The sequence below is a fragment of the Lytechinus pictus genome, chromosome 6, assembly GCF_037042905.1.
Source record: "Lytechinus pictus isolate F3 Inbred chromosome 6, Lp3.0, whole genome shotgun sequence".
In the NCBI taxonomy this organism is placed as follows: domain Eukaryota; kingdom Metazoa; phylum Echinodermata; class Echinoidea; order Temnopleuroida; family Toxopneustidae; genus Lytechinus; species Lytechinus pictus.
The window spans coordinates 2,649,567-2,667,125 of record NC_087250.1 but is presented as its reverse complement, the minus strand read 5'-3'; the positions used below and the strand labels follow the sequence as shown (position 1 = coordinate 2,667,125).

Here is a 17,559-nt window from a genome sequence, read left to right as displayed (position 1 = left end):
TTACAGTGTGTCTAGTTAAATTCATACTTTTTAAACTCTTTTTACACCTATTTCACTTTTTGCGCAGAGGGCGTTTACTGGGTTCAAATTGTGTTTATATTGTATTCACATTATGTTGGAATTATATTAACTATTTGTTCACAGATGCCCGTATTCTGAACTCGGGTTTAAATTAAACCCTTGCTTAAAGTAGTGATTTAATTATGGAGAGACAATTGTGGCACAGGTCTCTATAAGTACATGATCAATTTATTAATTCTTATGACACTCAAATCATTTATAACTGTTTCAGAATTATTGCTGGAATGTTTTCTTCATTATGAAAGCAAAGGAAAACGAAATAGCAACTATAAGAAACATACATTATACGCAGAATTTTTGAGGTTGTGGCTTCCCATGATTTTAATACAGAGTTAGACCATGATCTAAGTTAAACTGAACTTCAGAATACGGGCCAGAGTTTTCACAGTGTGTTTGCACTCTTTCACATTGTGTTCACAGTGCGACACACAATTTGAACATCCTCATACCTATGAAAGAAAATCAAAGTATTGAAATTTCCACAGTATCTTTCATTTGATCACTTTAGAGTGTGTAAATCAGATTTTAGCTAAGTGCACGGGACGAACACACAAATAGCACTCGCGCTGTGGAGTGGTCCGAGGTGTGAAAATATGTCTCAGCCTGTTTAATTTGACGTTCTAACTCTGACAACCACATACTAATACTGTCTTTTATGTCAGCACTGTGTAAATTCACACTGCTAAGAAGTCCACAGGGTGAATTTGTCTTGACCTTTTTTTAATATTTTATTTGAGTATATGAATCCTGTATTCAGGTAGCATACACGTAAACTCACTGTGAACGTATTATGAACAGGAACAGTTACGAGTCTGTGTCATTTTTTTTTCTCCAAGGTCTTGTTATCCAGTGCCGACGGGACAGAAGAGCTTGCTCTATGGCGGCAAGATGGAACACTACAGAACGAATGGGTGTACAGACAAATAGATATCACAGTCGATTATGACTTCCGGGTAAATACAAATGATACAACGTATTTGGCGCTGTTATTGAATTATTGCTTCAGTGGTCAAACGTGGAGTAGTGCGTGTGCAGTGCTTTGTAAACGAAACGAAGATGGTACATCATAGTATCCCGCAATTAGTAACCATCTGGAATAAAATTATTGGAAATTGTTTTTTTGACTGATTTGAGTAGGTATGGGTGTCAACATTTACCAAAAAACAGTTGGGAGGAATACGGGTTGGGGAAAGTGGGGGTTTTTCAAGGTCAAAGGTCAATGACCTTTTTAAATATACTGTATATAGGTATCTCCAATATAAAATAATACAGGTTGGTGATCATGGTGTCAAATTGCACAGATTCTTACAAGAAGATCAAATAAGATCAAATTAAGTACCTAAAATACTAATTCACCCATGAAACTCAAGGTCAAAGCCATCTCTGAGATGAAACGACACAGGTTGGTGATGTCGTGTCAAAATGCACATATTCTTAAAGGAAGGTCAAATACCAAAAAGTTTATCACCTACATGTAGAATGCATATTAATCCATAAATCTCAAGGTCAAAGGTCAATGACCGTTTTACATAGGCTATATATATTACAATGGTATCTCTGAGATAAACGCTGCATGTTGGTGATGTTGGTGTAAAAAAGCAATTTAGCAAGAATATAAAAAGGCACAAAATAATCATAAAGAATAATTATTCACATTTGATATCCAACGTCAAAGGTCAAAAGTTAATCAACATCTATACATCTATCTATATGATTCCCCCCCCCAAAAAAAAAAAAAAATAATAATAATAATAATAAATAATCCATTATACTCACATTTTATTTGTGAATAATAAAAAGACAGATGGCTATTTGTAATGAAAACCTGAATGTTTGATAATTTTACTCTGAAATAAGGATAAATAATGACCATGAAAAATATATTTAGGGGTTAGAGGTCAATCAATTCATTCAACGTCAGGGAAGTTAGATAATGAGTTGGATAATTTGATTGTGTCACGAAGGTATAGAGATTCTGATTGGAAAAAGATTGGCCTGCGTGGAAAATCAAAAAAGTCCGAGGTGCAATTGAGATCAAATAACACTTCTTAATATATATTGTAATGCATAGTCAAAAGTGTAAAAAAATCATATATGATATAGTTTGAAATGGTAAAGTTGTCTAAAGTAGCAGCATTTAGATATGCATTTATGAATCTAAATCAAGGTACTAATTTCTCTGTAACAATAGGTCACTCACCTCAAATGCTACAATCAATACTATAAACTACAACTTAATCTGTAAATGGATAGGATAGGCCTAACTCTCATGTCAAGCATCATCCGAGAACATTTTCAAAAAGCCAGGGACAATGATGAAGAGATAAAATAGGCAATCATTAGAGCTGCAGCTTCTGTCATATTTGAATGGAGTTAAGTGTCTCAACTTCAGCAAAGCGTAATTTAACTCTTGAAAACCTTCTGAGATTTACAGGACTTTGATGTGGCCTATTCTATGAAACCTAACGTTCTATCAAGCTTGATTCTCAATAACTGGAAGTGGTGCTGTAGGAGTTTTGTTAGTTAGGTCGATGTATGTGTACTTGTAAGTTATTATCTCCTTTAAATTTCATTATTATATGCCTAATTTGTGCATGATAACAATCAGTTGTTTGGACCAAATACATGATCCTTGAACAAACTGATACCTAGAAGAAATAGCATCATGGGTGATGTAAGGCAGAGAGCAGATATGAAGTTTTGTCCTGCATCATTAGCATCTCAAGAGATTCTGGCAGCTCGCAATGAGAGGTAATAAATAATAAGGGAATTAATCCTTGTTGAAGTTGAGATACGTAAGTCAGACACTTGATGCCATTTACTATGACAGAAGTTGCAGCTCTAATGATGGCCTTCTTTTCATCTTCATCATCATCCCTATATATACATATATATATATATATATATAAATATATCCTCTGATCTTGGATTTCAAGGGAGAAAGTTTATTCGTTATACTTATTTTTGTTTTGTTTAATCTCCTTGTACAAATCTGCATTTTGACCCCAAGATCACCAACATGTGGTGTTTTATCTCAGAGATACCATAAAATGGTATATAATGTTAAAACGGACATTGACCTTTGACCCTGAATTTTATGGGTGAATGTGCATTCTCGATGCTTGATTTTATATTATATAATCTTCCTGTAAGAATATGTGTATTTTGACACCAAGAACACCAACCTGCTTAATCACAAATACAATAGACAAATGACCTACCATTGTAAAGTTTAGTATCTCCTCTTTCATCTGAAATTATTTAGATTATTTCTCATTCACGCATGAGTGAGCAAAAATAATTTGAAGAGGGGATACCAAAAATTCATTTGGTGGGCTGTATCTGGGTTTCAAAGAGAAAACCATATTTTTAAAAAGTTCAATATCTGCTCTTTAATTTGATACCTCAATTACAGAAAATGGTCAAGAAAAATAAAGTTATGGTTATTTGAAATAAGGCTTGAATTTCAATAATTTCATAAAATGAAGAGGTTCTACAGGCTAGCGTTCAAACTCACTTGACACTCCGTTTTGTTGACGATCAGCCATGCATTAAGTCTTTTGTTAACCATGCGATAGCTTCTGTGGGAAACCTGTGAAAACACGTTTATTTAATGAAATTATGGAAATACAAGCATTGTTTCGAGGGAACATAACTTTTTTACTTCTAGACCATTTTTTTGTGATCAAGGTATCAAAAATGAAAGAGCAGATATTGAACTTTTCAGGCATGTGATTTTCTTTTTGAAATTCAGATACCCCCGCCAAATTAGTTTTTGGTATCCTTTCTTCAAATTGTTTTTGCTCACTCATGCGTTAATGAGGAATAATCTAAGTAATATCAAATGAAAGAGGAGATTCTAAGCTTTACATTGGTAGGTCATTTGTCTATTGTATTTGTGATTAAGTTATGATAAATCATCGCTAAATCTCGGTTTCGTTTATTCTGGGACGCACTGTATAATATGGTATATAATGTATAAAAGGTCATTGACACCATTTCGACACCATGATCACCAACTTGCGCCTTTCCATCTCAGAGATACCACTACACAGTATATATGAAAAGGTCATTGGCCTTTGACCTTGATAAAAACACTCTCCCCAACCCGTATTCCTCGTAACTTTTTTTTTTGGTAAATGTTGACACCCATTCCTACTCGAATCAGTTGAAAAACCATTTTATTCCAGATTGGATATTTTGGGGTCTAATTTAGGGATACTATCAGGGGGTCTTTAAAAAAAAGCTGTTTGTATTAAGTAAAGTGTGACCTTACGAACGACTGGTGATCCTTTATTGTGGTAATGATCACCATTTAATGTTCATTGGTGATTATTTGGCGCATAAGAAAGGTTCCCCAGTAGAAGAGCCGTGGTGTAGTGGTTCTGACTCTCGCCTTGTAACCAGAGGGTCGTGTGTTCGAATCCCACCGCGGTCTAGCGTCCTTTGGCAAGGCGTTAATCCACACTTTGCCACTCTTGACCCAGGTGCTATATGGGTACCCGGTAGGATGCGAAAGATATTGTATGTTTGATTTTGCCAGCACCATAATGAGGCTGCGATGAATGCAAGGAATGCTCCCCAGGGAGTGGAAATTGTGCATTTTTCGTGCGGGATTGAAATTAATCCAATGACCGGGGTAATAATATGCTGTAACGCGCTTTGAGCCATTCTGGGAAAAGCGCTTTATAAAAATTGGCTATTATTATTATTATTATTACTTCTTTAAATCCTTCTTAACTTACGAACAGCTTTTATGAAACACCACCAGGTGTCTATTCGATTGGATTGTAATGCAAAGCAACAACATGCATACACAAAACTATATGTATCTGCTATGGACATTTTTTTTTCTTGTACTTATTGCGGTAATCCCCAGTACCAGCTCTTTTAGAGCGAGCGGGAATCGTGGTCTTTTTTTAGATACGAAAGTCTATATTTTGGTATGTTTTTTAGATTTCGGAAGTTAGGTCTTAGTTGATTTGATTCGCACCATTTTTTTAGGTCGTACTAATATTAAATTTATTTTGAGTAATAAAGTTCCCCGGAATTCACATTTGTTTTCCAAAAATTGATCAGCTGTTATCAATTGCAGTTTATCATAAAATATAGACAATGTTTGCATTGAAACAAACATCATCTGCCTCATAAATCAGGCAATGATATTTCGTTTATATTGATATTAATACAATAAAGGGGCAATGTAATTAATAATCGAATTATGCACTGTCAATGAAAGGGTAGGGGTCACTGAATGTGTGTATTGATTAGCCCAAAACCATAATGTTATGTTACTATTCCTTACGGAAGTCATGCATGGCAGGTTTGGCAAATGTGTCTCTATGACCTGTTTATGTTCGTTTCAGATTATTTTCAACGCGTATCGTGGTTCCAGTGCGTACGGCGATATTGCCATTGATGATCTATCTTTTGACGAATCGTTTGCTTGCCCCCACCTTCGTAAGTACTTAACTCTTGGAGCAGGGTATCTATAGTTGCAACTAATTGATTCATGATAAACTGTTTAAGACCATGTTTAATTATTACCATATAGTATTTGATCTTCATCTCGTTTATTTTCCAAAATATTTTAATTTATTATAGGCCCTACTGTGTATATTCATACTCTAAGATGAAATATGCCCGCAGTAAGGATCACTAACACAGATACGGACATTTGTGGCAGATTATTATTATTATCAGTATTGCTTGGAAAATTACAGACATCTTGCTTTAATGCCATACTCATTCGCGGGCTCATTTGTACATTTTTGTTATTATTTATTTGTTATTCATCAAATACTAACGGAGAAACTGGCGTATATGTCAATTTTTATTGAGCCACTCTCCCGAAACCACTTATAACTTGACTCGGAAGTTATCTGTAAAAAACACAGCAAATAAAAAAATGGCTTGAAATAAAAAGCAAATTACTTATCTGAAAGACTATTTTATTTGTTCTAAACATTGAACTTGAAAAGATGAATAAAAGACGATGTACAAGATTATCTTTCAGGTCGGTTGTTGCTGAATGCTTGGTGGTTTCACCGAGAGTTCACCGTGTGTACTTCTACATCGTAGATTGACCAAAACAAATTTCTTTTAACTTGTTTTCCTTTATTACACATGCAATATTTGAGGCTGAAAGTGAAAATTTTTCACATTGAATCAAGCACTAGGATACACTTTATTCATTATATGAAGCTTAGTTTTTCACCCCCCCCCCCCTCTCTCTCTATCTCTCTCGCTCTCTCTTTCTCTGTAGCCCAATGAACGAACGTCTAAACATTCATTTTGAGCCACTAACTGTTTATTTGGGGTGGCGGGTCGCACTTATATGAATATAAACGAATATTCCGTTCTTCGACTTAGTATTCACTTAGTATATATGTATATTCATCTTTTTTACCTTCTACCAATTTGTTAGAGGAGTGTTCCTTCGAGACGGATTATTGCGGCTGGTCACAGGAAACTGTTCAAGATGACTTTGATTGGAAGAGAACTCGAGGAAAAGATCATTCGGATATCCCAATTGATAAAACAACTGGGGTAAACACAGGTATCTAAAAATAAAATTCTACTTTTCCTTTTTTCCGTTTGACATTTGCTACCCTTTGTCTCTCTCTCTCTGTTTCCCTTTTTTGTCTTATTTCCTTCTATCTCCCTTACATTATTTATCATCCCCTATCCCTCTCTCTCCCTCCAATCTCTGGCCCTCTCCCTATCCCCTCTCTCTCACACTGCTCTTTTTCCACTCTCCCTCTTTCCATTCTACTTATTATTCTTTTTTCTTCAGAATTCTTCTTCCTCCTCCTTCTTGCAATGTGTACATCCGAAGTATCCACCTCTTGTCAAATCCAGATTATCGAAGCATTTTTTTGTGTCAGACAGAACTCTGAATGCATTATACATGTATATATTGGAGCTATATAAACAAGGTAGGAATAATAATCGCATGAAATACGTACAAATTCGCAATATTCATATCGATGGGAACCGACTAGTTTACACTACTTCTAAGAGCAATGGTGCATGGTGAAAAAACTATATTAGAGTACAATGTATGCACTGGCATGCCTCTTTAGTTGTCTCTCACAGTAGGTGTACATTTATTTTCATAGTTATTTGCTTTAACACTTAATAATGATGTTCTTTAAGCAAGCGAGTGGTGAATAATATCATTTGACATCTTTTTATCTGTCTGGTGGTAGGGTACTACGCTTGGCTTGACACCACAACGAACACTATTGACGGCCAGACTGCTATCCTATTCAGCCCAACTTACATCCTGACATCAATTCCTCATTGTCTTCGGTTCTGGTACTACCATGATGGAATTGGCGCCCTCACCGTTCATTCTCGCCAATCAGGAACGTATTCAGATCCATTATGGGCTGCACCCCCTGAAGGCATTACGAGCTGGAGGTTCGGAAGCAGTACGGTGACCGACGCCAATAGTTTTCAGGTACGGTCATCAGGTGTTCGTGAGTTAAGAGGAACTCTAGGAACGACTGGTGTACATTTCATACACGCTAAATAATCACCAATAAACATTTAATGGCGAATACCATTTGTTTATTTATTTATTGATATATTCATATTTCACAATCATCAAAGTACATTTATAATAAATCATTTTAACACTGAAAAAAATGCATAACACACAGGATTGAAACGTAGCAATGAAATGAAAAAAGTGGAGGGGCCTACTAAAAAGCAAAGCTTGTAAAATGTAGACCCCCTATCACAATTTTATACAAGGTAATATGATATAAGTAGAGTAAAATAATCAGCAAAATTCTATAAAATTATATATAAACACTGTAACACAAATGTATTTACACTATATACAAAATTAAATATTGACTTTAAAATAATCAATACTACCGTGGGTGAGTATGAGGTTCACAAAATATTTGATTGAATCAATAAGAATTCAGAATAATTTTTTTGATGAGTAATTTAAATCGGTTTAGATTAGCTGCCTCTTTATCGCAAGAAAGGTTACAAACACCTTTATGAAACAGTCCCCCAGGTCTAGTTTACCCTAACTAAGTAACACGTGTTTAATAGGTATATTCAACATTTTCGTACAAGCAAAATGAAGATAAACAAATCCAGTAACTCTTACAACGGGATGATGCCACTCCAAACCTTGTTAAGCACAAAACAATGATATAATAAAACTTATCATATCACTTATAATTGGACTTATGAATTAATGGAAAATCGACATGATAACAGTAACTTAAGTATATTTTGTGAGGGCGGGAGTTGGGCGAGTAGACCTGTACAGGATAAAAGAAGTGGGCGCAAGCCGTGTCCATGTGCCCTAAAAAAAAGTCAAATCTGATTGCAACCGACTGTCTTTCCTGGGGCCCATTGCAGAAAGAGTTGCGATCAAACGCAACTCTAACAAATCTTGCGCAACTTGATTTTCGGCCAATGAAGCATCCTGTTTTGGGGACTTGCGCTTGATATTTTGACTTGCATTTAAACGCAACTCTTTCTGCAACAGGATCACATATAAGCAGAGGGTGATTTTCATTGAGTTTTGGGCAGATTGTAGAAGGTTGTAAGGATTAATTAGTTGATGATAATTGCATTGTTGAATTGGCCCTTTTCGTATACAGGCCGCTTTCAAGGGCACCGTAGGTTCCAGTCCAGGATCCCTAATGGCGCTTGATGAAGTTCGGATAGACGTGGGGGCATGTCAGCCACTAGGTAGGTATCTCTTGTCAAGTCTTAGTTGTTGTGGGGGTTTCATTAAGACAGTCACGTAGTTTCGTAAATCCCTACGGAAGATTGTGATACGGAAAGTCAAATATGGGTTTGCAAAGAGGTTTATTACAAATATTGTTTTCATGTGAAATATATACCACTTCCGGTATTTTGTTTTACATGACAAACTTTAGGGACACATATCCTAGCACCCTTTTCCGCCGAATTTCAAATTGTGTTAATAAGACAAATAATTCCTATTTACCCGGGGTAGCCACTTCAGCTCCTATAAAATGGTCTTCCATCAGGCCATGCATAATATAATGATGGCAGAACAGTGTGGCAGAATGTCAATTTTTTTTTATTTCGTATGACTCGGCCGGGGATCAACCACTGTGCCATTATATCCGGTCAAAGCGCGGGTAAAATAGTGCGTACCTTGACGAAGAGCGTGGTGAAAAAAACACGATTTTATTATGCTGAAAAGCTTGGACTTATCCCATGAATTCAGTGAAAATAAACATCGGACAAGGCCCTATATCTAACAACAATTTTCCATGTTAAACTCAATTTAACCAAGAGTGGGATTAAGGTCGTTGTTATGTTCATAATTATACTAAATGTAATTATTTTAGGCAAATAAAGGTTGTACATTTCCAACGATACGAACTACATATTGTTAAACAAAGCAGGTTTACGTGATATCTTATTTAGTCTACATTTAGTATGCTCCTTAGAGAAGATTTTATCTATTTCAATGTTATTACGCTATATAATATTCTACCATTTATCAAACCTAACATTGTATATTACAGGATATTGCACGTTCGAGGAGCCTATATGTGATTGGTTCAATGTTGAATATGACGATTTTGACTGGACATTACTTAGCGGTAGCACACCCAGCAGTGGTACAGGGCCGGTCAATGACCACACACTTGGTAGCCCTCTTGGTAAGTATAGATTGTTTTAAAGGAGAAATATATTGATTATGAATATGGCCTTATTACATATCAGTGGAAAGGTCATGAATGGACGGAGGGGGCTGGGCCAGAATAAAGTGCAATAAGCTACTTTATTATTCTACGAGTCGGCGCTACATGTGGCATACTCAAATGGGCAATTGTACCTGATGGAGATATTGGACTCTGATTCAGGGATATTGACAAATACTCTATGTACCCCCGAATATGACGGAAAGGGTTTGGGGAGTGCCTCGCGTGTTTCATGGGTTTGTGTACGAACAAAATATCGTCCACCATTATACGTAGTATGCATTCTGTTGCACGGCTGATATACGTCAGTGTGCATCCGCTTTTTTTTCTGAATGTCATGTGACACACATTCATCCAATCAGGTGGCAAGAATCAATAGTTGTTTTTGTAATATGTACTGTTTTTTCTTGTTATAGGTCATTACCTTTATATAGAATCATCCAACTCTCACAGTGACTACCAGGCGATATATGAGTCAGTTGGCTTCCCTCCAAGAATAGATGGATGTTTCTCGTTTTGGTACCACATGTATGGCAAGGGTAAGTTTACCAAGAGTCGACCACTGCTGAAATTCTGTATGGAAATTAAAAGCATATTTGTGAATTATTATATCATGGTTCATTTACAATTTGGCAATTCCTCAGAATTACTTTTTTGGCTACATCTGCTCATCAGGTTTAAATCATCCCCTATTTCTTTTTCATGATCATCCGTAGTCCTTTGTATTGATTTGTAAGGTTATCACGGTAAATGTGCAAAAAATTTCATAAGATGAGTCGAAATGAAACAATCAAACTTGAAACTTTTATCACTTCATAATCCGCCCAAGTCATGTTTGAGAGCAATACAGGCTATTATACATGTTAAAGGAACAAGAAGTCAGGGACCGATAGTTTGAAAAAGGCCCCTCATAAACAGATGAAGGATGTTCGAACGTATATATTTCATATAAAAGTTTCTCTACTTTTTGTGAATGCACAATGTGACAAAAAAATTCTTGTTACATACATTGTAAATCAGACTGGTTACGCTATGAGAATTTCAAAATAGTAATTATGTACATGTAGGCCTATATCAAAATAAGGAATATATTGAAGAAAAGTCGAAAACTGATTATAAATTGAGCGTATTAACATAAAACGACTTAGGCCTACCTTAATTTCTTGGCTAATTGAATTAAATATGTGATTTTTTCATTTATTTTTGTAATCAATATCTCGAAGTTTATTGTGGAAGCGCCTGATATGCTCGATATATCATACTTTCACAGTGTTTTTTATTTTACTATCTTAGTTGTTTTTCTTTATCCCATGCGACTCTGTACTTCTGTTTGTGGGGGTATTGTTTGTGGGGGTCTTGTGGTTGCGATCCTCGTCTTTCAATCAGAGGGACATGGGTTCGAATCCCAGCCATTGGGTGTTTAAATGCAGCAATAAATTTACCTAAACTTCGCTGCACTCGATCCAATACAATATACAAAAATACCCATATTGGGTAAAATGGGAACATGCATGTTTATTGGGTAAAAAGATACCAGATATTTTGTAAATTTCACAACATTTTTTAACATGCAAATTAGCCATTATTGAGGGAAAATACCCAACAAAGTAGCATTTTCGCTTTTTACCCAATATTGGGTAATTTTTTACTCGATGTTTTTAGAGTGTGGTGAATGGGTATACCCAGTAGGGTTTTTTTCTTGAACGTTTTAGTGCCTATATGGTGACTAAGCTGCAGTCGGGGTAAATATCACTAAGCGAAATAGAGTATATGAAAACCATATTATTACTGCTATATTATTATTTTTATTTCAATTATAAAGGATATGTGGTTGAGACAACCGAGACTTAGCTGTAGTTCCCCTTCTGTTTATAATTGGCGTTAACCATGAATCAAAACAGTATATTATTTAGTTTATACGTCATAGAGATGTCAAAATATCCGGTACGACGAAACATGAATCGCTAAATACCAAATAATTGAAAAATCACTCAAAACCAACTTAAAACATTTGTATTACCATGTATGTACAGAACTAGGAAATTTAAATGTTTATACGGAAGAGTTGTCATCCGGCAAAAGAGATCTCATTTGGAGTATGAAAGGGGATCAAGGAACAGCTTGGATCCCAGCGAAGGTTGATACATCTGTGGGTGTCTATCACAAGATATTCTTCCAAGCGATTGACCATTCTAACCAAGGAAGCTATACTGGCGATATTGCCCTGGATGATTTAGAATATTTGGATCATAACTGCAAATATGTCCGTAAGTAATCAATTCGATTCGATTCATGTTTCTTTTTTAAAAGACCTGTCTTCCTTTAAAAACAAAGTGAATGTCATGTTTTACAAAAGATACGGAAGGTGCTAGTAAAGATGATTGATAACAGAAAAAAATACGACCAGTGCAAATGTCTTTTTTTTATTGATTGCACAATAGCAAGAACGTGGACCTACTTAATTTATCATCTTTTTTTAACAGTTAAGATCGTTATCGAATAAAAATCTAGGTATTTCGTACCTATAATGTGCGTATCAAAGATAAATATATACATGTAGCTATTTTCGAGGGCTGATATTCCGGGAGTATTGAATATCATACTTAAAATGTACTAATATGAAATAGGAACTAGTCGGCTTTTATCAATACCCTCTTTCACAACTCATGACCCAACTAAATTGATAATGAAGACCTCAGGTACGAACTACATTTTCCTAAGTTTTGACTAGCACTGTAGGGCTGAGGTAATTTTCCATCGATATGTACGAGGAGTTGTGGATTCTCGAAGGTGGGCTAACTTAGCCCATTGACGAAAACGCGTTATTTGACGTCAGGGACCACGGAGGCTAAATTTGTTTTTCTCGAAGTTGGACCAAGTTAGCCCATGGGCTAAATTTTGCCTGGGCTAAGTTAGACAACATTAATGAGAATTCGACCAATTACGGCCGCTAGCTCGTCTGCCTCTTAGGATTTGATCTTAACGTTTTAACCCTACAGCGCCCCCTACCGACCCTCCTACCATACCATCAGTCACTGTCACACCCCTCCCGTGGGATTGCACCTTTGAAGGGGGTACAACATGTACCTGGACCCAAGGAACCAACGATGATTTTGATTGGACCATTCAAAATGGTAGCACACCGACTATTGGAACAGGCCCCTCGGCAGATCACACAACTCAAACTCCATACGGTAAGAATGTTAATTTCTTGAATAATGTTGCACCTGTGTCATGAATTCAATTTAATCCACCCTTGCATGCATGCCAAAATTCGACGATTCCAAAACCTACTTCTACTGTTCTGTTCTTTCCACAGCTGTGAACATTGCTGATTCTACATCTACTGAATAGAGACAAACGGTACAGAGACCCTTTCACGAGACATCGGAGTTGATTAGTCGTCACAGTGTCTGGAACGCTCACCGAGAATTCAAGAAAAAAACCTGAAAATTAGTGAACTTAAATGGGTCTCTTTCCCGTTTGTCTCTATTCAGTAGATGCTGAATCAGCAACGTTCACAGCTGTGGAAGGAGCAGAACAGTAGAAGTTGGTTTTAGAATCCTCTAAAAATATTAATGATAAACTAACAAGAAAATTTAATTAAAACCCTATAAGATTTGAAAAAAGTATGACAAATTAATTGCTTATATATTTAGTAGAGACTAATAAAGCAATTACTTTAGATTTCTTTAAAAAAGAAGGAAAATCCCAGTTTATATACATTGTACAGGTGTTTGGCAATTTAAATGCAGCCGTGTGTCTATGGGTCGGGAAATTATGTTCCATGTAGCATTTCTTAGGGGCCCCCGATTAATGGAAAGAGACAAAAAGTGAGAGAAAGACTAGTTTTAGGCTAACATATTATGAAACAAGATCAACGGGCGCAGAAAGATGAAAGTGGGCGACAATTGTCCCTTCTTCCATATTCCATTGAAACCCGCCGTTTTCCGACAATATTCTTTTTAAAAAGGTGTTACAGATTTCAGATAATATCTTAGATTTCAAAGGATTTCATTCCAAAAAGAATGGTACAACAAGGATCTGTAATAACTAACTAAAAATAAGACTACTTTAATGTTTTTAAACACATAATTGAATGTTAAGCAGACGCATTTGAATATGTTGAAAGTACGTATATGGCAATCCCCCCCCCCCCAAAAAAAAAAATAGATGAACAAATAAATAGATACATTAATGAATAAATAAATAAACCAAAATAAAGAGGTTTCAATGGATTTTTCCCATCTTACATATCATTAATTCAGATTTAATCGGTGCTTAAGAATAGTGTCATTTCATTTGATAGTAAATAAAGGACCAGCAGTTACTGACCTTAGTTGAAGCATCGATCAATAAGAAAACCGTTTTCGCAATGGCCAACAATAGGTTTGATAAACTACCGTGTGATTAAAAATGCTTGAGACTACCATAAACAAATCTCAAAATCATGGTTCACATCAAAAAGCCCCGGATTTGCAAAACAAGAAATCCGAGTGTAATGTTACTGAAATCACTGGCGTGTACAAGATAGGGGGCATGGTAGACTTTTGTCAAGGCCCTCGCGACTTGGCTCTACCCTAGTCAGGTAGTGGCTGAAACGAGACTAGCGGCCTACAAAGATAACTGGCGAAACCCGAGTAAACGCGCGAGCCGAACGACTTGTTGTGAGGGCCTTTTGGAACATGGATTTCACAGCCTGCTATGAATTATTCATGAGCATGCCAATTAGTCTCCCTCCGAATATTGACCAATCAGAACAGCAGCTTCACACTGCCTGCCATCGTGGTTCGTTCAATATACCCGACGCTGACGGGGTCGGAGGTGTGCAGACTATGGTGGTTCTGGTGCCTGCGACCTGACGTCATGCGAGAAACGTTTGCTGATTGGCCGCTACCTCTCAGGTAGCAATTCCGAGTCAGAAACAATGGTTAACATAAAAAATCCAAGTCAGGTTCCAAAAGGCCCTCACGACATGTCGTTCGGCTCGCGCGCCTCGGGTATCGCCAGGCCGCTAGTCTCGTATCAGCCACTACCTGACGAGGATAGAGCCAAGTCGCGAGGGCATTGACAAAAGGGCTATGGCATGGGGGCCCAGGACCCGAAAAATTGTCCACAATCAATTAGACATGGTGGATTCAAGAAACCAAATAAAACGAAAAAGTTGGAAAAGATAACTTTATTTCAGAAAATTATGTCAAAATCAATCAGAATTAGATGTTTATTTTGCGATATGTATAGGGCCCGTTTCAATATTTCACCCATCATTACACCACAGACTGATATTGCTCATATACACCTTTCTACAGGTAAATATGCATTGATTGATGCCATGTCAGGCAATGAAGAAGATGTAGCTCGTCTATACAGCGATGACCTACCAATAGGAACTCAAATGTGTCTAACATTCTGGTATCATATGTACGGTGCACACGTTGGATCGCTAAATGTTGGCTATGGAAACACTGATGGAAACGAAGGTAGGTAATGTACATAATATCGATTGGTATGTTTCCATTACCTGATGTGGTTGATTTACGAATGTATTTCTGTGATTTCCAAAATCAGTGAGGAAGTGAATTTTGCATTTGAATCAATCAAATGAAAAAAAACATCCACAAGAAATTGTTAAAAATAAAACAAATGTGTTATGATGAACCATTAATTCCTTCGCCCTTTCTGCAAGAATTTCATTTTTCAATTAAGACAGTTCTTTTTGGGGGCAATATTGACGAGTCATGAAACGTGAGTTTGGCTACTTACAAAGCCTCCGATGGTAAGTCGTGGTCTAGTGGTTTTGACATGGGTTTGAATCCCAACCATGGTGTATTTTCTCACATTGTGCTGCACGTACTCCATCCATGTGAGGTGAAAGGGCACCCGGCATGATTAATTCCTTGAATGCACTGACCGCTGGGAGGCAGCTCGAGCTAAAGCTGGGCTAATTTTATCGGTGCACCTAAAATATATTATTTCTAGATAGATCGGGCTATATAGTTGTAAATGACTTTGATAATTATTTTAATGTTATTATTGTTTCTAGTATTAGTATTATCATCATTATTATTTTTTATTGTCATTATTATTCTTATTGATATAATTATTATTTTATTATTATTATTATTACTATGATGATGATGATGAAAATACGTACTGCATAAATCAAACCTGTCACATTCTCTTTAGTTTGAAACTACACTGGTTTAATTATAGTCTAGACCTACCTGAAAAATGCAGGTTACCAATAACATACTTATTTTAACTGTTTAATTGCGGATATGAACTTGTTTATGTTCGATTCAAACGCTGTAATATTTTTCTCAGACCTATTCATATTTCAACCTTTTTTTTTTCCAGAGGGTACAGTGATTTGGACGAAATCAGGAACACAGGGGTACGACTGGATTCTGGGACGAGTGGCCATTGTTGCCAGAGAAACAAACCCAAAGGTATATATAGAGGGAGTGGCAGCCGCTGGTTACCAAGGTGACATTGCAATTGATGACATCATTATGGTCTATGGATCCTGTCCGGCTTTGTGTAAGTTCATCAATATTCTGGTTTGTTCGAATGTGATTTGCTTCTTTTGTTGAAACTTTCTGGATTCTATGTTTTTATTTGTGTTCTTTTCTGTGCAGGCCAGTTTGATCCATGATTTATTCAGACCAGTTAGACCAAGTAACATTTAAGATCCTAGACTCTACCGCTAATTTGTACTAGCCATGTTTAATGCATTAAATAGGGACGAATGAACTTATTTTGAAATACTTGTAGAAAGCGTAGATTTTTTTACGGCGGGATAGCAATCATAACGGCCTCATAGCAAAAAGGATCGACCTATCCAGTTTTTCTTCATCTTAGAATTGATAGACAATGCGATATTATATTGCATCCACTGTAAGATGTCATGTTTCTTTTAATTTATGTTGTTATCTGCGTAGGAGCTAATCCAATGATATACACTTGGAATAATGAGAACAACAACAATAGTGATTATAATAATAATAATAATAACTATGTTAAAATAATGACGGTAAATATTCAATGATGACAAAGACTAAGGATAATGATAAATATGCGTATGCAGCACGACTGAATACCAAAATGCCTCCATGCCCGCTTTTTTAAAAAGCCTGTCAATTTAAGAATAGGAAGAAAGTTGTTGACAACCATAACGGGGTCATAACAGCAGCTCATGCGAAACACTTCTAAAAAGAAATTGTTTCAATGTTTATTTAAACATTGATGTAGAAGTGAAGGGGCCAAAAAAGGGTTGAATGGTAACCAATCATTTGCAAATAGTCCCAAGCTGATTGTGTTTGCTCGATTTTCGTTGATTTTCTAGTATTCTGTGACTTCCAACCCGATGATGCGTGCGGATTTATCAATTCGGATACTGATGAACTGGACTGGACTAGAGACCGTGGTTTAACATCAGTTTCCACTGGACCACAGCTTGACCATTCTTACGGAACGGCAGAAGGTACATCTATTTGTATTCCCATAACCCTGTATAAACGCTGGAATGCTCCCCATGGAGTGAAGGATGTGCATATTGTGTACGGGATTGTTTTTTTTTTCTTTTTTAACGAGTCCACACATTTAAAATGCATAAAGCATTTTCAGTTTGATATAGGATAAAACAGCAATTTGGGTAAAGTGCCTTGCTCAAGGGCATAAGTGCCATGCCGGGAATCGAAACTCCAATTAAGCGCCTCAGACCGCTCGGCCACGGCACCTCGATGACTCGATGACCGATTTA

At 36.5% G+C, this 17,559-nt stretch overlaps 1 protein-coding gene across 1 annotated transcript in view; it reads left to right on the top strand.

The window, feature by feature from the left end:
• The window catches only part of LOC129263573 (MAM and LDL-receptor class A domain-containing protein 2-like), a 156,310-nt gene that overhangs the window by 73,990 nt on the left and 64,761 nt on the right, over nucleotides 1-17,559 (top strand). The window contains exons 40-51 of the mRNA XM_064100623.1: nucleotides 918-1,034; nucleotides 5,448-5,541; nucleotides 6,509-6,640; nucleotides 7,293-7,546; nucleotides 8,715-8,805; nucleotides 9,618-9,755; nucleotides 10,214-10,336; nucleotides 11,831-12,064; nucleotides 12,797-12,991; nucleotides 15,107-15,277; nucleotides 16,155-16,337; nucleotides 17,143-17,280. Of these exons, the coding sequence (XP_063956693.1) occupies nucleotides 918-1,034; nucleotides 5,448-5,541; nucleotides 6,509-6,640; nucleotides 7,293-7,546; nucleotides 8,715-8,805; nucleotides 9,618-9,755; nucleotides 10,214-10,336; nucleotides 11,831-12,064; nucleotides 12,797-12,991; nucleotides 15,107-15,277; nucleotides 16,155-16,337; nucleotides 17,143-17,280 (1,870 nt within the window). The remainder of the gene's footprint in view (nucleotides 1-917; nucleotides 1,035-5,447; nucleotides 5,542-6,508; nucleotides 6,641-7,292; nucleotides 7,547-8,714; nucleotides 8,806-9,617; nucleotides 9,756-10,213; nucleotides 10,337-11,830; nucleotides 12,065-12,796; nucleotides 12,992-15,106; nucleotides 15,278-16,154; nucleotides 16,338-17,142; nucleotides 17,281-17,559) is intronic.